Consider the following 21,732-nt stretch of genomic DNA (forward strand, 5'->3'; position numbering starts at 1 on the left):
TGTCTAGCAAATTCAAAGTTTGTCTATCAGTTAATGCATTAAAACTATCAATTTAGAACCACTATTGATTTTATCAAATATATTTTCTTTCATTGATTCAATAATACTTCCAATATTGGTACCGTTACCCTAGCAGAGTGAGCTCTGTGGCTTTGAAAAGAAATGAACGTATACCAATTTGATGAATACTGTAGAACTTATATTTACTCATACCATGTGTGTCCCGATGGTTTTGTGGTATAGCAAGCGCTTTCCAACCCAAAGGTCAGCAGTTCGAATCTAGGAAAATTCAGTATAGAACATTTTGCTATTTTTTTATACGCAAAAACAGTTTTTTGGCCATAACTCCAGATTGCGATGAGCTATTGATCTAATTTTCAATAGCCAACAATGGGACTGAATTCCGCGTCGACTGCAACTTGTTGCGAGCAAATCGGACAATGCGAAGTTCAAAAAAATGTGTCTACAAAATTTGTACACATACACACATACACACATACACACATACACACACACACACACACACATACAGACATCACCTCAATTCGTCGAGCTGAGTCGATCGGTATATAAGAATCGGCCCTCCGGGCCTCCTATCAAAATTTTGTTTTTGAAGCAGTATTATAGCCTTTACGTACACTTAGTGTACGAGAAAGGCAAAACGAATTTGAACCAATTGGAACGGTTGAAACATCAAAACAAAACCTGAAAAGCGATAAAATGAGTTTTATTTGCATCGGAAAATTATTAATCTGTCAAAATTCTGGCTTGCTCCAAGGTAGCATAATCAAGGCTAGTGAATTAACATTCTCAATATTTATCTATTTTTGTTATCTATCATCTGAATTTTCTCAATGAATTATTAGCAAAGACTGGTTTCCTTTCGGTTTCCTGGTTTCCTTCCGCTAATGTATATGTGCAAACAGCCAGCATGAGTTAACCGCCGGAAATTTGTATGGCGAAAAACATCTAACGCGGGTTTTCTCAAAGTTAGGGATTTTCAAGGAAAACTATTTGGTACTATTTCTGTACACGCCCGTTTTAAATTACTCAAAGACTAAGTGAAAATGACGTCTTTTTCTGACGGAAATCTTTCTAATTTTCGTAAAAAGTGGAACTAATCAAAATTTGAGTAATTCCACGTTTTACGAAAAATTTAGTAAGATTTTCGTGAGATAAAAAGATACGGCAATACAATTTCACTCAGTCTTTGAGTGAAGAGTTCATTTTCTACTATGTCTAGGATAGCATAACCTTTTCGAACTTTTGGGTTTTAGGCACGGTAATGATAAAAATTAAGAAAAATCTAGAGAGTAAATTGTTTCAAATCAAATCGTGAAAACAGTGTAGTCGAAATGTGAAGGAAATTAGCAGGTCCGGAAATTGATACAGAGTCGGCATTTTAATCGTCAGCTCAAGACAAAACTCCGAATATTATTCGGCTTGAAGTTATGTTGATCTCATAAAATTGAAATACGTTTAATCTCAGTGTACTTCTCGAGAGTTTTTTTTAGCATAATTTAAATGTGGTTTTGATATATTTTGATTGATCGTGTAACTGAGGATACAGTGTCAATTCACTCACACAAACAAACATAGTACCACCTCGGCTCACCGACAGCGCTGCTAACAGTGTCGCCCGATTTCAGGCTGTGTTGCCAGTCTTCTTGATAATGTGGTCTTCGCTTTTATCCTTCGTGTTCCTATAGAGATTGAGATGGGCAGATATGTCAATATCGCACGACATCTCTCATTGAAATTGAGAAATTACAGTACTGGTCATTTCTATTCAAAATTGATTCACATAACGCTACATTGTTAAAAGTAGCCTTGCACCTCGGGAAACGTTTCTTCCGTTTTCTTCCCATATGTGTTTCCAAAAAAGTGGAATTCATCTGATTTCGTCGCGAAAAATAAAAATATCTGGACCATTTAAAGTCTACTACATCCCAGCAAAAGTTTATGACATACTTTGCATTAGGCGTTTTGTGTAAAGAGAATGTTATATTTGTTATGTCACCTCATCGCTTTGGGTCAGTTTATTTGCGTTTAATATAAAAATAGAAAAAAAAGTACCGTTTTGACACAAATCCCGAAAAGACTCATATTCCAGACATTCGTCACATGGAGATTAATAAGAAACTTTTCGTTATTTAATTGCATAAAGCAGGGCTGGTAGCGACCATTGCCGCTCAAAATAGTGACTTTGGTCCAGCCCTGACCATAGCTGACGAAAATAAGGGACCAAATAGTGACTTTCAGTTGCTGAAAAAGTGATCAAATAGTGACATTCAGTTTCTGTTGCAAGTTCGATGAGACGAAATCAAGCAATTTGGGGTCGAAAGAGAATCTTTTTTTTCGTTTTTCTTTTCTCTTAGAACGAACTCAGAGAGACACGAAAATCGTGCACGCTAACTTTTATCTACTCAGTGACTAAAATAAAAAAAAATAAAAAAATTATATTGCCCTCACTTTTTATCCCACGGAAATTTAACTAAATATCAGTCAAAAATAGGACTACTCAAAACTATGAGTAGTCCTGTGAGCAGATCAAATTTTTGCGCCACTGGTAGGGCTGGTAGCGACCGATGCAGCTAAAAAAAGTGACTTTAGTGACCAAAGCTGACGAAAAAAGGGACCAAATAGTGATTTTCAGTTTCAGTTGCAAGTTCGATGAGTCGAAATTAAGCGTTTTTGGGTCGAATGAGAATCATCTTTCAATCACCACTCTTTTGCCTTAGAACGAACTCAGAAGAGAAATGAAAATCGTACACGCTAACTTTTATCTACTTAGTGACCAAGTAAAATTGTATTGCCCTTCCTTTTAATCCCACGGAAATTTTATTAAATATCAGTCAAAAACAGTACCTAAAACTATGAGTAGTCTTCCGAGCAAATCAAATTGTTTTCTTTTCTGAAAAATGATTTCTAGGCAAAAATATGCGTGAATGAGCATCCCTTCACGTGAGAATGAGTGAAAATTAAGTTCACTGGATTAGCTGAATACCTACTTAAGAAAGATGCACGATTTATCATAGGTGCCACGGAAGTTATTGGAATTTTCAGTGCAAAAAAACAACAGTACGGATCGTTTGGGTAGAAAACGAAACAAAAATTATGAAGATCAAGTACAACGAGCTTGGGATTGAACGCTCAACCTCCTTCTTATAATGCAGAACTATGCTCTCTGAACTTTTAAATATTTTTCTTCCCAAATACGCAGATTTCCCAACTTGCTGTGCGTATTCATGAACGATTTTTCTATGGAATTCGATAGCGCATGCAATCTTCAAAATTGGGGAGAATTGATTCTCTCTCTTTAACATCTACTCAATAAATATTTTTTTAGAGCAAACCCTTCATTACATCTGTCAAATCTACAAAAAATTAGCCGCTTGAGAACAAATTTATATTTTCTTGAATTTGTTTGCCAAACTTCTCAAGTCTCAGAATCAAGTCTCCTCATATTGTGACAACAACTCAAAATCCATTTCATTTCATTTATTAAGTTTACATCTAAACAGATATGCTATCAATGTCGTCGGCGAAACCAAATAACTGGACGGACTTCGTGAAAATCGTACCACTCGTGTCAATCCCTGCCCTTCGTATTACTCCTTCCAAAGCGATGTTGAATAGCAGACACGAAAGACCATCACCTTGCCGTAACCCTCTACGCGTTTCGAAGGGACTCGAGAATGCCCCTGAAACCCGAACTACGCACATCACCCGATCCATCGTCGCCTTGATCAACCGTATCAGTTTATCCGGAAATCCGTTTTCGTGCATTAGCCGCCATAGCTGGTCCCGATCGATTGTATCATATGCGGCTTTGAAGTCGATAAATAGATGATGTGTGGGCACGTTGTATTCGCTACATTTCTGCAATACCTGACGTACGGCGAACACCTGATCTGTGGAAGAGCGTTCACCCATAAATACCGCCTGGTACTGCCCCACGAACTCTCTTGCAATTGGTGTTAGTCGGCGGCATAAAATTTGGGGAGTACCTTGTAGGCGGCGTTCAGCAATGTGATTGCGCGGTAGTTGCTACATTCCAGCTTATCGCCCTTTTTGTAGATGGGACACACCACACCTTCCATCCACTCCTGCGGCAGAACCTCATCCTCCCAAAACTTGGTAATCACCCAATGCAGCGCTTTAGCCAGTGCTTCACCACCGTGTTTAAACAGCTCTCCTGGTAGTTGGTCAACTCCAGGGGCTTTGTTGTTTTTCAGCCGGCCGATCTCCTCCTGGATTTCCTGGAGATTCGGAGCCGGAAGTCGCATGTCCTGCGCGCGTGCTCCTAGGTTCATTACCATACCGCCACCGTTATCTGCCATATCGCCATTCAGGTGCTCTTCGTAGTGCTGCCGCCACCTTTGGATCACCTCACGCTCGTTCGTAAGAAGGTTCCCGTTTATGTCCTTACACATATCGGGCTGCGGCACGTGGCTCTTACGTGAACGGTTCAACTTCTCATAGAACTTTCGTGCGTTATTAGCGCGGTACAGTTCCTCCGTCTCTTCACGGTCTCGATCTTCCTGCTGGCGCTTTTTCCTCCGGAAAATCGAGTTTTGTCTGTTCCGCGCCCGTTTGTATCGTGCCTCGTTCGCCCTCGTGCGGTGTTGCAGCAATCTCGCCCATGCTGCATTCTTCTCCTCAACTAACTGCTCACATTCGCCGTCATACCAGTCGTTTCTCTGACCTAGTGCAGCGGTTGCGGTGCTTCCAATGGCGGATCGAATATCTCTCCAGCCATCTTCAAGAGATGCTGCGCCTAGCTGCTCTTCCGTTGGGAGTGCCACTTCCAGCTGCTGCGCGTAGTCTTGGGCTAGTCTACCGTCTTGTAACCGCCCAATGTTAAGCCGCGGCGGACGACTCCGACGCGTGTTGATCACCGTCGAGAGTTTTGAGCGCAGACATACTGCGACGAGGTAGTGGTCGGATTCAATATCATGGCACGTAACTTTGAGAGGATGGAGGAAGCCTACATCAGACTGAAAAGCGAAGCTAAACGGATTGGACTAGTCATCAACACGTCGAAGACGAAGTACATGATAGGAAGAGGCTCAAGAGAGGTCAATGTGAGCCACCCACCACGAGTTTCTATCGGTGGTGACGAAATCGAGGTGGTTGAAGAATTCGTGTACTTGGGCTCACTGGTGACCGCCGATAACGATACCAGCAGACAAATTCGGAGACGCATAGTGGCTGGAAATCGTACGTACTTTGGACTCCGCAAGACGCTCCGATCGAATAGAGTTCACCGCCGTACCAAACTGACTATCTACAAAACGCTTATAAGACCGGTAGTTCTCTACGGACACGAGACCTGGACGATGCTCGTGGAGGACCAACGCGCACTGGGAGTTTTCGAAAGGAAAGTGTTGCGTACCATCTATGGTGGGGTGCAGATGGCGGACGGTACGTGGAGGAGGCGAATGAACCACGAGTTGCATCAGCTGTTGGGAGAACCATCCATCGTTCACACCGCGAAAATCGGAAGACTGCGGTGGGCCGGGCACGTAGCCAGAATGTCGGACAGTAATCCGGTGAAAATGGTTCTTGACAACGATCCGACGGGAACGAGAAGGCGAGGTGCACAGCGGGCAAGGTGGATCGATCAGGTGGAGGACGACTTGCGGACCCTCCGCAGACTGGGTGGTTGGCGAAGTGCAGCCATGGACCGAGCTGAATGGAGAAGTCTTTTATGTGCAGCACAGGCCACTCCGGCCTTAGTCTGATGATAAATAAATAAATCTAAACAGATAACTCAAAATCCAATTATCCTGAAATTATGGTGGAATGTTGGTATTTTTATCAGTGAAGATCATTTAGTATATTGATGGCTTGTGCTGTGAAAAAATGATTTCAAAATGTTCAAATTTTGCGTGGTCACTAAAAACATTTTTAGGAGGGACAAAACACAGTAAATAAGGTTGTCAATCAAAAAATAACTCGCCACATAACGATCATTTGTCTAGAGGATCTATAATAAAAGTACGCTCTAGCAATATTGCTATAGTTCTCGGTAAAATAGCGGAGAATTAAGTCTCCCAAGGAATCAAGTCTTCCCACCTTCCCCTACTGTATAAAGTTTGAGCTTTAAAACAAAATCGGAATCGGCAGGTCTCCTGCTGTATACCAATTTATAAATTGCGACGTAAAACACCTTCAATTAGCTACTGGTGAAATGCCAGTAAAAGCAGCGAGTTAACGGCTGGCGAAGTTTCAGCGCGATCATTTTTTTTAAGATCCGTAATTTTATTTCCACCATGATCAAAGCATCATCTGAAGGATACATAAAGTTTTATTAAAAAAAATCTTAGTCAATAGTTTCAAAATAGTTGAAAATAGTGACTTTTTGCGAGAAAAAGTGACTTAAGGTCGAAAAAAGAGACTTTTTAGTGACTTGCCCGAAAAAAGTGACCAAGTCACTAAAAAGTGACCCGCTACCAGGCCTGCACTGGAAGTGAGCGAAACATGGTAATCACTCATAAGGGGAGATCCATTAATTACGTAACAAAAACCTCTCCCCTATGTCACACTTTTTGTATGAAACATCTGAAAATTTTGTATGGATCGTCACACTTCGCTCAACCCCCCTCCCCCCTCTAAGCGTTACGTAATTTGTGGACGCTCCCTAGGACCTGTTTTTCTTTCCTGAAAAATGGTTTCTCGCCGAAAATCTGCGTGAATGAGCATTCTCTCCTCGTGATAATGACTGAAAATTACGATCACTGGATTAACTAAAAAACTACTTAAGAAATATGCAGAGAACTCTACGGTTTGTCATAGGTGCCATGGAAGTTTTTGGAATTTTTAGTGCGAAAGGAACAACAGTACGTATCGATTTGGTAGAAAACGAAACAAAAATTATGAAGATTCAGATACAACGAGCCTGGGATTCAACACTCGACCTTATAACGCAGAATCATCAGGCTCGTCTTCAAATTCAAAAGTTATCTCTAAATCAAAATCTAAATAAGAAATCACGATTTTTCATATTGGCATCTTCTACATTTATGCAATTTTAAATGTTTAAATTATCATCATAATATATTTTGGAAAATTCTAAGGTATTGATTGATAAGTGGATGTTGGAAGGGAACAAGGGCTTTTGTTTACTCATGTTCCTCACAGAAACATTACTTTGAGAATCCCTTACACATTTAATGTATTGTGATAAAATGTTGGCGTTTTTATCAGCATAGATCATTTAGCATATTTATGGCTTTGTACTGTGAAAAAATGATAGCATTTGGTCATTGTTGGGAGAAATTGTTCAAAAGATGACCACTACAAATATCTTTAGAAGGTACAAAGCACAGTAAATAATAGAGTAAGTAAAGTTGTCAATCCAAAGATTACTTTTTAGTGACTTGCCCGAAAAAAGTGATCAAGTCACTAAAAAGTGACCCACTACCAGGCCTGATAAAGAAACTAATTTTCTCGGCAGGCGAACAGATCAAGGACATTATATTTGTCCATCAATTAGATTGAAATTTTGCATTTTAAATGTGGTGTTTGGAATTTGAGACAATTTTTACTATGCGCATTCGACACTTAAGACGATCAGAGCATAAAATTTTCACCTTCACGAGGCAACTTCGGGCCGAATATTGACAAACGTCGCATGACTATTCAAAACATCGAATGACTTACTCAGTTTTCTTCTTCACATATTCATTAATTTGATTGGTGCTGAGAATTGTCACTGCGTTTGAAGAAAACATAATTGGTCTTGAATATTGGCACTAAAATAGTCCCTCAGTTCAACGTCGGGGTCAAATCTATGTGAGTAATTGTTGAAATCATCATTTAAGTGTTTAGTTTTACAGTAATTTATTAGCTAACGAAATCTAAATAAATACTCACTGACTGATATTTGATCGAAAATTGTCAATGTTCAGTCGAATATGACTATGTACGAAATGAGGGTGACAAAGAGGCTCGGAAACCTCCTTTCAAGAGGCTCGGAAGCCTCCTTTCAAGAGGCTCGGAAGCCTCCTTTCAAGAGGCTCGGAAGCCTCCTTTCAAGAGGCTCGGAAGCCTCCTTTCAAGAGGCTCGGAAGCCTCCTTTCAAGAGGCTCGGAAGCCTCCTTTCAAGAGGCCGGGAAGCCTCCTTCCAAGAGGCTCAGCCTCCTTTCAAGAGGCTCAGCCTCCTTTCAAGAGGCTCGGAAGCCTCCTTTCAAGAGGCTCAGAAGCCTCCTTTCAAGAGGCTCAGGCCTCCTTTCAGGGGGCTCGGAGCCTCCCTTCCAGGGGGCTCGGAAGCCTCCTTTCAAGAGGCTCGGAAGCCTCCTTTCAAGAGGCTCGGAAGCCTCCTTTCAAGAGGCTCGGAAGCCTCCTTTCAAGAGGCTCAGGAAGCCTCCTTTCAAGAGGCTCAAGCCTCCTTTCAAGAGGCTCAAGCCTCCTTTTAAGAGCCTCGGAAGCCTCTTTTCAAGAGGCGCGTAAGCTTACTTTCAAGAGGCTCGGAAGCCTCCTTTCAAGAGGCCCGGATGCCTCCTTTCAATAGGCTCGGAAGCATACTTTCAAGAGGTTTAGATCCTCCTTTCAAGAGGCTTGGAAGCCTCCTTTCAAGACGTTCGGAAACCTACTTTTAAGAGGTGAAGCCTCCTTTCAAGTAGCTCTGAAGCCTCCTTTCAAGAGGCTCGGAAGGCTCCTTTCAAGAGGCTCGGAAGCCTTCTTTCAAGAGGCTCAGAGCCTCCTTTCAAGAGGCCTCCTTTCAAGAGGCTCAGAAGCCTCCTTTCAAGAGGCTCAGAAGCCTCCTTTCAAGAGGCTCAAGCCTCCTTTCAAGAGGCTCAGAAGCCTCCTTTCAAGAGGCCTCAGAAGCCTCCTTTCAGAGGCTCAGGCCTCCTTTCAAGAGGCTCAGAGCCTCCTTTCAAGAGGCTCAGAAGCCTCCTTTCAAGAGGCTCAAGCCTCCTTTCAAGAGGCTCAGAAGCCTCCTTTCAAGAGGCCTGGAAGCCTCCTTTCAAGAGGCTCAGCCTCCTTTCAAGAGGCTCGGAAGCCTCCTTTCAAGAGGCTCAAGCCTCCTTTCAAGAGGCTCAGAGCCTCCTTTCAAGAGGCTGGAAGCCTCCTTTCAAGAGGCCTGGAAGCCTCCTTTCAAGAGGCTCAGAAGCCTCCTTTCAAGAGGCTCAGAAGCCTCCTTTCAAGAGGCCTGGAAGCCTCCTTTCAAGAGGCTCAGAGCCTCCAAGAGGCCTCCTTTCAAGAGGCTCAAGCCTCCTTCAAGAGGCTCAGCCTCCTTTCAAGAGGCCTGGAAGCCTTCAAGAGGCTCAAGCCTCCTTTCAAGAGGCTCGAAGCCTCCTTTCAAGAGGCCTGAAGCCTCCTTTCAAGAGGCTCGGGAGCCTCCTTTCAAGAGGCTCGGAAGCCTCCTTTCAAGAGGCTCGGAAGCCTCCTTTCAAGAGGCTCGGAAGCCTCCTGTCAAGAGGCTAGGAAGCCTCCTTTCAAGAGGTTCAGAAGCCTCGTTTTAAGAGACTCAGAGTCTCCCTTTTAAGAGTTTCAGAAGCTTCATTAAAAATACTTGGAAGCCTTCTTTCAACAGGAAGCCTTGAGGAAGCCTCGGAAGGCTCAGAAACCTCCTTTCAAGAGGCTCGGAAGCCTCCTTTTAAGAGGCTCGGAAGCCTCCTTTCAAGACGGTCTTGTTATTTAAGAAATGGAACGATTCTACCAAGTATTGCAAAAATCGTTCACCTAACCATCGATTGTTAGATTTTCTAACAAATTTGTATAAGAACTGGGAATTATGCGAAATCGTTAGATGCTTATACAAAAAATGTAAGGCTCAAAAACAAATATTGTATTAAAATCTTGCAAAATTGTGAGATTTCATACAATATTTGTATAATAATCTAACATTTTCGCATATACCCAGATCTTAATAAAGATTTTGGTAGGTTTTTATACAGAATTGTTAGAAAATCTAACAATCACCGGTTGGGTGTATGCTTGTTTCATATGGAATTATTTAAGAAATCTCTATATAGGTTTTGTACATTCGCATGATTGCTTCGAATAATTTCACGATCGCAATGCTTTTATATTTCCATTAAAAGCTAATTATAGAAAGGTAAACTGAATTTATCTGCAACATTGTATTTCCATTGTGAAATTGATAATTTCAGTATCATAATAAAGTGTTTGTTATCAGTAGGGGCTTGCTATGAAAAATTGATTTCAATCTTATCTTGAAAATAATTAGAACATTCATAAAAACATATTTTTCAAACTCAAAACCAATTTGAAATTTAGAGTTAAAGGCACGACATCTATTCCTCATTCACGATTTTTCATCACAATCAGTGTTGTCCGACACTTCGAGCAAAAAATTTTACTCTATGATTTCACACCGTCTTAACGATTATATAATCTTTATTCAGTAAGTGCAACTAGTAGACAGTGGAATACGAAAAGAGAGTAATTGAGCCTACCAAAATGCCACACTCGCTCGAATCTACTGCCTACATTTTTCTGGCGCTTGTTTTGTTCGCGAGTAGGTACGGGCAGAGCAAAGGAAAAAGCAGGGCGGTACTTTGTTCGCGAGTAAAAATCACGGTCGCGAGTATTTGTGGTTACTTCGAATACAATGGATAAATTTCACCTGAAATAAACACAATAACAATACACAAATGTGATCTTGCTCGAACAGCCGTAAGAAACATGTGCCGAGGTTGTTTTCTGACATTTAAATGATAATAGAAATACTTCACCTCAAAACTACGGTGGTACTGTATCCAGTTTTGAACATTATTGCCACCCTTTATTAGCATTATTATAATTTTAGATGTTGAAATTGTTTTCATTATATTCATCCAACACTACAAAATGCAATTCAGAAAACTTAGAGAGTGATGATTTAAATCCATGTTATTCCCTATTTTTTGATCGAACCACACAATAGTTAATAATATATTCAGAAATATAAAAAAAAGATATTTACCAAGCGATAACGCCTCTTCTGGCTTTTCTTGTATCTGGTGCGTCGAATAACGCTAAATTCAGGAACTTTTTTACCCATTTTGTTTAACATATAAATTGTTTTCAAATGTTTTTCGTCCAAATTAATCACTTCGCCGCACTGCCACCAAATTGTTTGAAAATACTTATTCTATAACTTAAACCTAAACTCCGTCGTATTTAAGAAACACTGTTCGCCCGATTTTATTTGCGTATGGCCGAATAATCAAAATAAAAGAAATCACAATAAACACCGCCGACACCGCGCACTTTTCTCTTATTTCAGCTGATCACGGAAATGTACACGTCGATTTGAAATAGCCAATACAAGCAACAAATCAATTAGGCTATTTAATAGCTGTCACTTGCAACAAAGAAAATCCCACTGTACTCAGGCACACCTCCTGCCGTACAACACACCGGACTGTTACTGAACGGATTGCTCCGCGCCGTAGCTGAATGTTCCTACTTGAGGTCCTGCTTTTTGCAACTGTACTTTGAGCGATTAGAGAGCTGGTGTAAGCGGTGTACACACGGTATCAGTACCGCCCGACAAACTTTCTGTATAAGGAGACTGAGACAGACGAAAAAAGTGGCATCTCATGCAAACTGTATTACACATGCGATAGTACATACGCTGATAAGGATGCCGCAGCGCTCTAAGGGAGAGTGGTATAGAGCGCGTTTGTTTGATTTTGAGGAATGCTCACTTTTATGTGGGCGGGGCCAATGTTCAATCGTGTATATGGGTGGTTCCCGTGTAGTGAGCGGTTTGAAGGACCAAGTACGCCTATTAGGTTCGTCCGTTGAAGTAATTCGAAATTTAGTCAACCTTCCATGAGTCGATATTGGAATCTATAAACTACATGGCACTTTCAGGGCCACATAACTCGAAAAGCAAACGACAGGCAACAACGGATAGCAGTTTTTAAGCTACACGAAAATTTGTTTTCAAATGCGCTAGTCGCCTACAAATTGACATTTGTGCGAAAAAAAAAGGCGAGATGAGGGCTAGGACGGCCATCATGGTAGCCTTGTTTTGACTCTGTCGTGATTGTCCCAAAAAAAAGCAGAATATACAATTATACAGATTAAAATTTAAAAAAAATTAAAATAAACTTTGCAGAGTTGATTTAAGATCAAACAAAATATTTTTTTAAAGTTTCAAATTGGAATAAAATCTGTCTGATAAAGTTTTGTAAATTGTTTTCATGAGTGTTGAGTCAAGCATAAAACACTGAATGCTCAAATCTTCGGCGAGTCAGAGCCATAATCACAATAGCGCTACCCGAGCAACACACTTGTCACAGGCGAGTTACTATGATTCTAATATGACCAAATTAGGTCATAGAGGAGTTGCTGCAACCAAATTGGTCTGAATTGTGTTGCTAGGGTATGGAAAACAGTTGGTTTATCATACTCACATTCCAAAGGTTCGCTATGTACAATTCTCCCCAATCCGCGACGTAAATCATTCAATTCGAAATGTTTGACTTGAGGAATGGAGAAGACTGATAGTTTGTTGAACTTGAAAAAACGGTATACGGGCCGCAATAATGAACGATTAGAACAGTATGCATGAGGACACAATTCAAAATCAGTGCATCTTCAAACGAATTGGAATATCACGTGTTTTGAAGTAAGTTGGTCAACAATCGGGATATGTTCGCGCATAGATAAGCATTAGGCGACAAAACGGACCAGTTGATGACGTAATAGCTATAAAAGTTCTATTTGAATTGAGCGCTTGAAGATGGTGAAATGGAAACGCATGGTTTCTTATACTCCACAAAACGGTGAATATGCAACACAGCTACAATTCATCTTGAAATCGTCGTGCTTATTTTTTTTCAAGTACCGAAGAATGAAGAAAATCTCTTGGTTCACATTGGTAAACCATTGGCAATCATTTAAATTTCCTCAATAATTAAAAATCATCCTAAAATTTTTAATAGGAATTCCAGTCAAACTTTGATGGTAGGTCAGGTGAGTTGAAAACCATGAGGGTTGTAATTTGCAAAAAGTTCTAAATTACCTCATTTTCATTAATTACGTAATCTATTTCGGTAATGTTATTATTACCACTTACAGCAATAACATTAACAAAAACCCAGATTAATCCACCTACAGTGAGATTTTGACCCTTCCTTAAGACCCAAACGCAATACAACGGAACGGCGACGGAAACGGCAAATTTGACAGAAAATATATGGGCTAACTGTCAAATTTTCCGTTTCCGTCGCCGTTCCGTTGTATTGCGTTTGGGGCTATAGTTATAAGGATTTTTTTCTAGACTCCAGTATTTAAACCGAGATAAAACTACTCAGTTTCCCACGGTGATTTACCGTGAAGCTGACAAAATATTTGCCTACCCAAAGGCGGATGTCATGGGTTGAATGACAACTTAACGAATGATAACGTACTGTGCTTCATGCTGCCTATCTATAAGGCGCTCGTCGGATTGAATAACTATTGTGACATGGTTAGTAACTATCGTAACGGTGGTTTAATATATTGTACTCGTAATTTCCAGAGACCTCGATATTAATTAATCCAGAACTAACTAAATCAGTCATTGATCTGAGCGAAACTCAATAGCGTTCAATAATAACATATATTTCGCCTTATGGATGCCTAATTTGGTAAAACTAAACTTGTTCAATACCTTAAAAATGAGCGAGATTTTTATGGTAGTAAATTTCAGAATTTACACACATACGCACACATACATGAATACAAGTGATCTATTAGTGTCTCAAAACATGCTCACATTTGCTATCTAGCTTCCACTGAAGAAATTTTTGAAATCCCTTTCAATTTTTACGTTTTTTGCTTTTCTGAGAAGATTTTCTTGTACATGCTTCTATATGTTCCTAAATTAAAATCATTTGTTTCTTTGAAAAAAATCAGAAAAATAGGCATAATTCCATGTCATATTATTTGTTATAATTATATTTTCAATGTCAAAGTGTATTTGTTTAAAATATCATACATTTTATTTAATAATTCACGAGATTTCTTGATAGATTAATACGTAACACACCTGCGTAACGCATACAAAGTGAAATTATAGACACTTCCGAAGGAAGGGTCAAAAATATTGACTAGTCCTCATCGTTTGCTTAAATCCATCTAAAAGATTCAGAGCTATTGGTTTCAAAACAAAGCAAATAACCACTAGGAGTGCAAGTAATGCTGCAAAGATTTTTTTTTTTCAAAGCAAAGAAAAAACGTGTTTTCGTACTCAGATGAAGATCACGCCAAAAATCAGTACTAATGACCAATGTGTATCGACAAATAATTTAACAACCTAGCGACAGAACACAGAGAAATATTGCGAGCATATTAATCATCAAATATTTGTCACTCCAGCCGAGAAAGAATAAACACACGAGAAGAAAACTAAGCTAGACAATTTGGTCAGATTCAGGAGATGTTTTTTTTATGGAATTCAGCACCTGACTAAATACAATCTTATCAGAGAAATCTTTTAAGTTTTCACCAGACAATGTAAAGCATTTGAAACGCCATGTGGGCGACAAGTTAAAAATTATCAGTGCTTTCCGTCAAAGCCCTGAGCAACTACCATGTGTGCCGTTGATATATTATCAACGGACAGAGGTGTGTTTCATGGCAATATAATTTATTGTTATAGTGATCTGTTGAAAAATAATTCCTTTAGTAAAAGTGCAACATTAAATCAAAAATGTTTTCTTTTACATTCGTTGCTTTCACCAACTATGTCACAACCGCGCTAGAACTGACCGGGTGGGAGCCTTCCGACGTGACGTCAATTGAGCCAATCGACAAGCATCGAATGAATCAAATTGATAAGAGATCAGTTTAGTTTCAGATGATTTGTGCCCGGGTACCGGCGGCTATCGCAGGGGTCCGACAGTTCCGGTGGTGGATGACGTCCGCACTGGCGGTGCCCTACATACCCGAAACGCGTTCTTCTTCTTGCTTCAGCAGGTTGGCTGTTCGAGTGCCGGGGGTCGGTCACACGATTCCGGTTGGTAGAATACTTCCGGTTCACCGGCGCCCCGACAACCCGAAGCCAAACACTGCTCACTGGATACTCCTCCGACCCGTCGATTATTCGCTGATCCCATCTCCATGTACGCTGTAGCTGAGACAGTGTTTGCAGTGACATTCCACGTAACTTACTCGTTACACATTCACTCTTGCGATATTATTCGCCTATGGGGCAGGCATTCCTCTACGTAATTCTGCAAACCTCGGACCACGTGCTCTGGAGTCTCCCCTATGACACACCGGGCAGAAGCGTGACGATGCCTGGCCACCGGAAATCTGGGAAACTCCTTCACAAGCAATTCCTCTTCCAAGAGTTCTTAGAAATTGATCAATCAAAAAGCAAAAACTGCCGCAATGAAATGGGCAGGTCGCGGCACCGTATAGCTACATGTTCTGTCAAAACCACACGAATAGAAATGTGCGTATACAGGGCCGCCGGGTGTTTTGATGCGATGATTGCAAAATGAGTTACCTTGATTGATCCATTCCTCCTTCAATTATTCTGGGGAATTGCACTTTTCATTCCAGATGTTCTGGGGAATACCTCGATCAAAAATTGTGGGTGGAATCTCTCCCGAAAATTTAGGAAATTATTTCTAAAGGAATTCTAGAAAACTCATACACTGGGCTACCTTTTTACGGGAATAAATTTTAACAATTTCTTCAATATCCACAACTTTTTAAATACCACCTGATTTATCTTTAATTATTTGTGAATTTTTGGCAAAAAAAAACAAAAATAAAGCGCATGAAAAGCGACCCTACTGTACTGCAATAATGCAGGGTAATTTCTTCTCTAGGAATTCTGGGAAATTTCTTTCCAGGAATTGTGAAGATCATCCCTTCAGGAATTGTGGGAAGTTTTTTTCTCTAAGGGCTTTGGGAAAATACGGCGCCTTCTAGATATTCATTTTTTTTAAATTCTGTTCCGGGTTATCGATGATTTTATTCTGAATCTGCAGGAAGAAAAACTACATAAACCCCAATTTTTCAAAATTAATTTGTATTGAGAAATATGGGACTCCTGGATTACATACGCCAACTGGGATTTTATTAATTATTTTTTATTATGTCAATGGTTCTTGAATAAATTAAAAGTATGTCGGAAACCAGTAAATGTTCTCCATCTATTGAGTAAAAAATCTTCATATTTTTGTTCGCTAAGCAACACAATTCTAAGAATTCCTTTTACTCTAATTCTCTGGAAGTCTCTCTGGGAAATTGTGAAATTTATTCAGGGAAATTGTGGATAATTCCTTTTTTAGAATTCTTTGAGAATTTCTCCTTAATTAACTCGAGGAAATTATTCCTCCAAGAATATCTTCTACACGAATTTTCAGGAATGCTTTTTCAAGAATATTGGGGAAAAACTTGTTCAAGCGTTCAAGATTATTACTCCGACACACATTTTGCGGAACTCTTCCTTCAGAAATTTAGAGGAATTCATCTTCAGAGGATCCTGAGCAATTGCGCATTCCAGTCCAGATATTCTTCCCCCACGTGTTCTGGGAAAATTGCACTTATTCGGGATCTAGAAACATAAAAAAATCAAAATCAAAAAGTGAATTAAAAAATTCCAGGAATAGGTGGTTGAATTCCAAAAATCCTGTAGATTTCAGGTTGCACTTTAAAGAACTTAGAAAATGAGGCTATCTTCGGAATCCCAGAATATCTGTAATTATGTAGAATTTTTACACTTAATTGGAAAACTCATTATTCACATAGGAGCATCAGTACAACATTCAGTATAATTAAATTAATTTTGATATTCTAAGATTGTTTTGATAATGTCAATATGTTTTCAGTATTATTCGAATATCATTACATGTGGTTGTATAAGTAATTGGGGCCTTCCTTAATCGTGCGTAAAGATGCGATAATATACAAAGCGAGTCCGATCTGAAGGTGGCTGAGTTCGATTCCCGGTCTGGTCTAGGACATTTTCTCAACTTCTCTGGGCATAAAAGTATCATTGAACTAGCCTTATAATAAACGAATGCAAAAATGGTTACTTGGGTTGGGAACCTTGCAGTTGATAACGGTGAAAAAAAGTAAGGTAAGGTTTCTTATTTCAATGTTAGTCTGAAAGTGTCTCTAAGAAGCTCTATATTTCGTTGTTTTTATAAAATTTCGTTTGTGCTCAACTTAATGGAATACTGTATAAAAATAATCTCCAGTAAAATAGCGAATTTTCGCCTTATATGAAAAGTTGTGCTTATTGGGTTCCTCCTGAGTTTCTGTAATTGTAGATCAAATTTTCAAGAATCTTCTGAGATTTGTGATTCGGCTGTGGGCACCCTTGAAAACTCGGTTAAAAATAAAGAAGAAAGAATGAAAACCACCTAAATGTAAAGAAAAGGAATAATTTATTTATTCTAATAGCCAGGAAGCAATAAAAATCTCAAATCAATTCACCTAGCAGTGATAATGCCTTCCTCGTGCATTAGGGAGGATATTAAAAACAATCACATAAGAAAGGTCTAAAATTGCGCTTAAGATAAGCATTTCATTTTTTATTGCGTTTATTGCGTTCATTTATATGCATTATAGTAAAAAAACCAGCTATGCCAGCTAATGCACGAACACGGATTTCCGGATAAACTGACACGGTTGATCAAAGCGACGATGGATCGGGTTATGTGCGTAGTTCGAGTTTCAGGAGCATTCTCGAGTCCCTTCGAAACCCGCAGAGGGTTACGGCAAGGTGATGGTCTTTCGTGTCTGCTACTCAACATCGCTTTGGAAGGGGTAATACGAAGAGCAGGGATTAACACGAGTGGTACAATTTTCAATAAGTCCGTCCAGCTATTTGGCTTCGCCGACGACATAGATATTATGGCACGTAACTTTGAGAAGATACAAGAAGCCTACATCAGACTGAAGAGGGAAGCCAAGCGGATCGAACTAGTCATCAACACATCGAAGACGAAGTACATGATAGGAAGAGGTTCAAGAGAAGACAATGTGGGCCACCCACCGCGAGTTCGCATCGGTGATGACGAAATCGAGGTGGTAGAAGAATTTGTGTACTTGGGCTCACTGGTGACAGCCGAAAATGATACCAGCAGAGAAATTCGGAGACGCATAGTGGCTGGAAATCGTACATACTTTGGACTCCGCAAGACGCTCCGATCGAGTAGAATTCGCCGCCGTACCAAACTGACAATCTACAAAACGCTCATTAGACCGGTAGTCCTCTACGGACACGAGACCTGGACGATGCTCGTGGAGGACCAACGCGCACTTGGAGTTTTCGAAAAGAAAGTGCTGCGTACCATCTATGGTGGGGTGCAGATGGCGGACGGTACGTGGAGGAGGTGAATGAACCACGACTTGCATCAGCTGTTGGGAGAACCATCCATCGTTCACACCGCAAAAATCGGACGACTGCGGTGGGCCAGGCACGTAGCCAGAATGTCGGACATTAACCCGGTGAAAATGGTTCTCGACAACGATCCGACGGGCACAAGAAGCGAGGTGCGCAGCGGGCAAGATGGATCGTTCAGGTGGAAGATTACTTGCGGACCCTCCGTAGACTACGTGGTTGGCGACGTGTAGCCATGGACCGAGCCGAATGGAGAAGACTCTTATATACCGCACAGGCCACTTCGGCCTTAGTCTGAATAAATAATAATAATAAAAAAAAACCTGATCAATCACTATGACAACAATGGTGCCTTTCTCGTTCATTATAAAAACAATAATATTTTGGCCATAAATTTTGATCCCACAATTTTCAACAATGGGACCGAATTCCCCGTTGAATACAACTTATTGCAAGTAACACTCAGTTAGAAAAAGTTTGTGTACAATAACTAGACATGCCCAAAAAACAAAAATACAAATGAAAATTATTATTTCTATCAATTGTGAAAAAAAACGTTATCAAAAATACGTAAGGGGCAACTTCAGAGGCAAGGTACAGCGATATTGATTGATTTGTCAATAAAATAAGAGTGCCCACAAACGAATTTCGCATCCTGTTTGGAATGTGAAGGAAACAAATTTCGCGTTAAAAATGTGATGACAATCGTTATTGAACCTCAAAATTGATTAAATTTACTGTATTAATACGCATTGGAGCCCATTTTTTTTATTAAATCACTTTTTGAAAAAGGTAAACAAAAGCTTTCGTGTAGGTTATCTTGTAAAAATATGATTTGTTCTTAGTTAAAGTAGAGATGTCTATTTGGTTTGATATTGAGCACTAAACATCATGTTACTCTAGCAAACAAATGACGGTTATCAGAATGGCAGCATCTGTTATCTGTCAAAAGATATGTAGGGTGCCCATAACCGAACATCTTCTCCTTATACCCCCTAGAGTACCTTATTCTGAGCTACAACTTATTAGTTGTATGAATACCCGTACACTAGGGTGGCTCAAAAAACACTTTTTAAATTTTTTTTGATGGGCCGCCCTCTTATTCGGTTCTATTTTATGCCCTGATGCTCTGGAGAAAATTTCAGCCAAATCGGTCAACGTTTGGGCGGTGCTAAGCTCGTTGGAAGTTTATATGGAAAAATGTATGCAGAAATATCCATAAACAGTGATTTGCAGTTGGACGGCACAATTTACGATCAAGAACCATGATACTCATTCACTCTAATCTTCTCGCGGTTTTCTGCATAACATTCTGTATTAAATTCTCCAAAATCTGAATGAGTATCATGGTTCTTCATCGTAAGTTGTGTAGTTCAGCTGCAATTTACTGTTTTTGGATGTTTCTGCATACATTTTTGCATATAAACTTCCAACGAGTTTAGCACCGCCCAAACGTTGACCGATTTGGCTGAAATTTTGTCCAGAGCATCAGGGTATCAAATAGAACCGAATAAGAGGGCGGCCCATCAAAAAAATTGAAAAAGTTTTTTCCATACTAATTTGAGCCACCCTACCGTACACCCACATTCCGACCTATTAAATCCTTTTTTGATTTTTCAAATTACAGACTTTAACTAATGCTTTACAGCTACCTATAGGCTAAAATTGAACTAAATGTTTGTTAAGTTTTCCGGTCTTGAAAGTTCTAGTACAAACAAGTCAAGCTCACTTTTTTGTACTTATCTTTAACCGATTTACTCGTAACTCGTGGAATCCTGTCCCATTGTTTCCAATTTGATTTAAAATAGCCAAAATACTATGTTCTACAATGCCGAGAGTCAATTTTACAGCGGGGTGGATTAATCAGGGTTTTTTAAGCATGAAAACAGATTGTGTTTGTTTGATATAAAAGTAACGAATCAGTTTTTTTTCACAATTTCTATTTGATAATCATTATTTAAGCACATCCATCCAAATGCAAAAGCATTCATTAAATGTTACATAATTTCAACAAACGATAGGATATAAACAAAATACTTGTATTAATCTGGAATTCAAGCTATTATTCTGTGGAATCATACTAATTTTGGAGAAGAATAGGCCGGAAGAATTGAAGAATGCGAAAGAAATAGTCATACCTTACCCTGAAGTTGTAGAAGAACTATGCAATTTAGTAAAGTACTTCGATTTTGTTTTCCGTCACCGATCGCAACATAATTTACAACTTTTTGGACATATATCATCGTTTGGCGGGTCCCCATATTCCAGACCTATTGATAGTAAATAGTGCAAAAATATCCTGCAAATTCGACACATGCTGATCAAATTTTAAAATGTACATTTTGATACCCTCTAAAATTAAAGATTTGTGTGCGCGTGTGTTCGCAACAAGTTCCATTCCACGGGGAATCCTATTGAAAATTGGCCAGATCGGACTATGGGATCAGAAGTTATGGTCAAAATACTATTTTTTTATGCTCAAAACACGCTAAAAACACTCACTAGGTGGATTAATAATTAAAGTTTTTTTATTTGTAATTAATTTTATGTGCATGACCCGTAACATTTTAAAGACCATATCCATCCCCCTGTAGTATTACGTAATTTGTGAATAGTCCCATAATTGGAACAAAGAATAAGATCTTTTTATAGCTACTTACATTGCATATGCCAACATCTCCAGATAACGTTGTTCAAGCGTATCTTCTCTTTCCATCGCAGACGGATACCTTTGAAGGGGTTCCATTTTGGAGACGTTAATTTTTGTCTGAAAATAAAAAGAATGAATTTTCTGTAATCGATCTATTGTATATAAGAAAAGGTGCAGTAAAATCAAAATTAGATTGACATAATTGATAAACAAGCATATTGCACTGAATCAAACGTTTGTCAAATTAGACCTACACACGGAATTGATTCTGATTCACGATATGGTATTGCGCTAATGCAATAGAAACTTTGAAAGTTCGACAATTGATAATGGTTGTTTCAAATCAGTAGTCAACGGTGTAAATAATAAACTGAGAATCGAGAGCATACATATGTTTGTATAAATACGCCTACATGTAGATAACCACAATCGCATCGTACTGAAGTGAACACTCCTATCTCATTGGTGTACTCAGTACAGCAATCAATGGTGACGTCTTAGTAACTAGTATAATGAGAAGTAAATCACATGATGGCCTTATGAGCTTTTCTGAATTGAAACAAGAACTACTGCTTTTCTTTTTCAAATGTGAAATGATTTTCGAACAATTGAACTCTTATAAATAAACAAACTGATCAGATCGCGAGTTTCTATGTTCAAAATTTGATCTACTAAAAATGAGCTTAGTCGCTTAGTATGGGAATTTGTTTTGAAAATATGTATAGGAATGGTTCAGAAAAAATAAACATTTTTATTATTTGAATAT

The 21,732-nt window shown here is 39.4% G+C and overlaps 1 protein-coding gene across 9 annotated transcripts in view; it reads right to left on the reverse strand.

The window, feature by feature from the left end:
• The window catches only part of LOC134212565 (carbohydrate-responsive element-binding protein), a 182,562-nt gene that overhangs the window by 74,249 nt on the left and 86,581 nt on the right, over positions 1–21,732 (reverse strand). For 8 of the 9 annotated variants that reach the window (XM_062690549.1, XM_062690547.1, XM_062690546.1 and 5 more), the window contains one exon: positions 20,977–21,083. In XM_062690549.1, coding sequence (XP_062546533.1) covers positions 20,977–21,083 — 107 coding nt within the window. Of the gene's footprint in view, positions 1–10,939; positions 11,394–20,976; positions 21,084–21,732 lie in introns of those variants that run through there. The other variant, XM_062690550.1, reaches the window with a different exon arrangement.

This window comes from Armigeres subalbatus, chromosome 2, assembly GCF_024139115.2.
Source record: "Armigeres subalbatus isolate Guangzhou_Male chromosome 2, GZ_Asu_2, whole genome shotgun sequence".
NCBI classification, from domain to species: Eukaryota; Metazoa; Arthropoda; class Insecta; order Diptera; family Culicidae; genus Armigeres; species Armigeres subalbatus.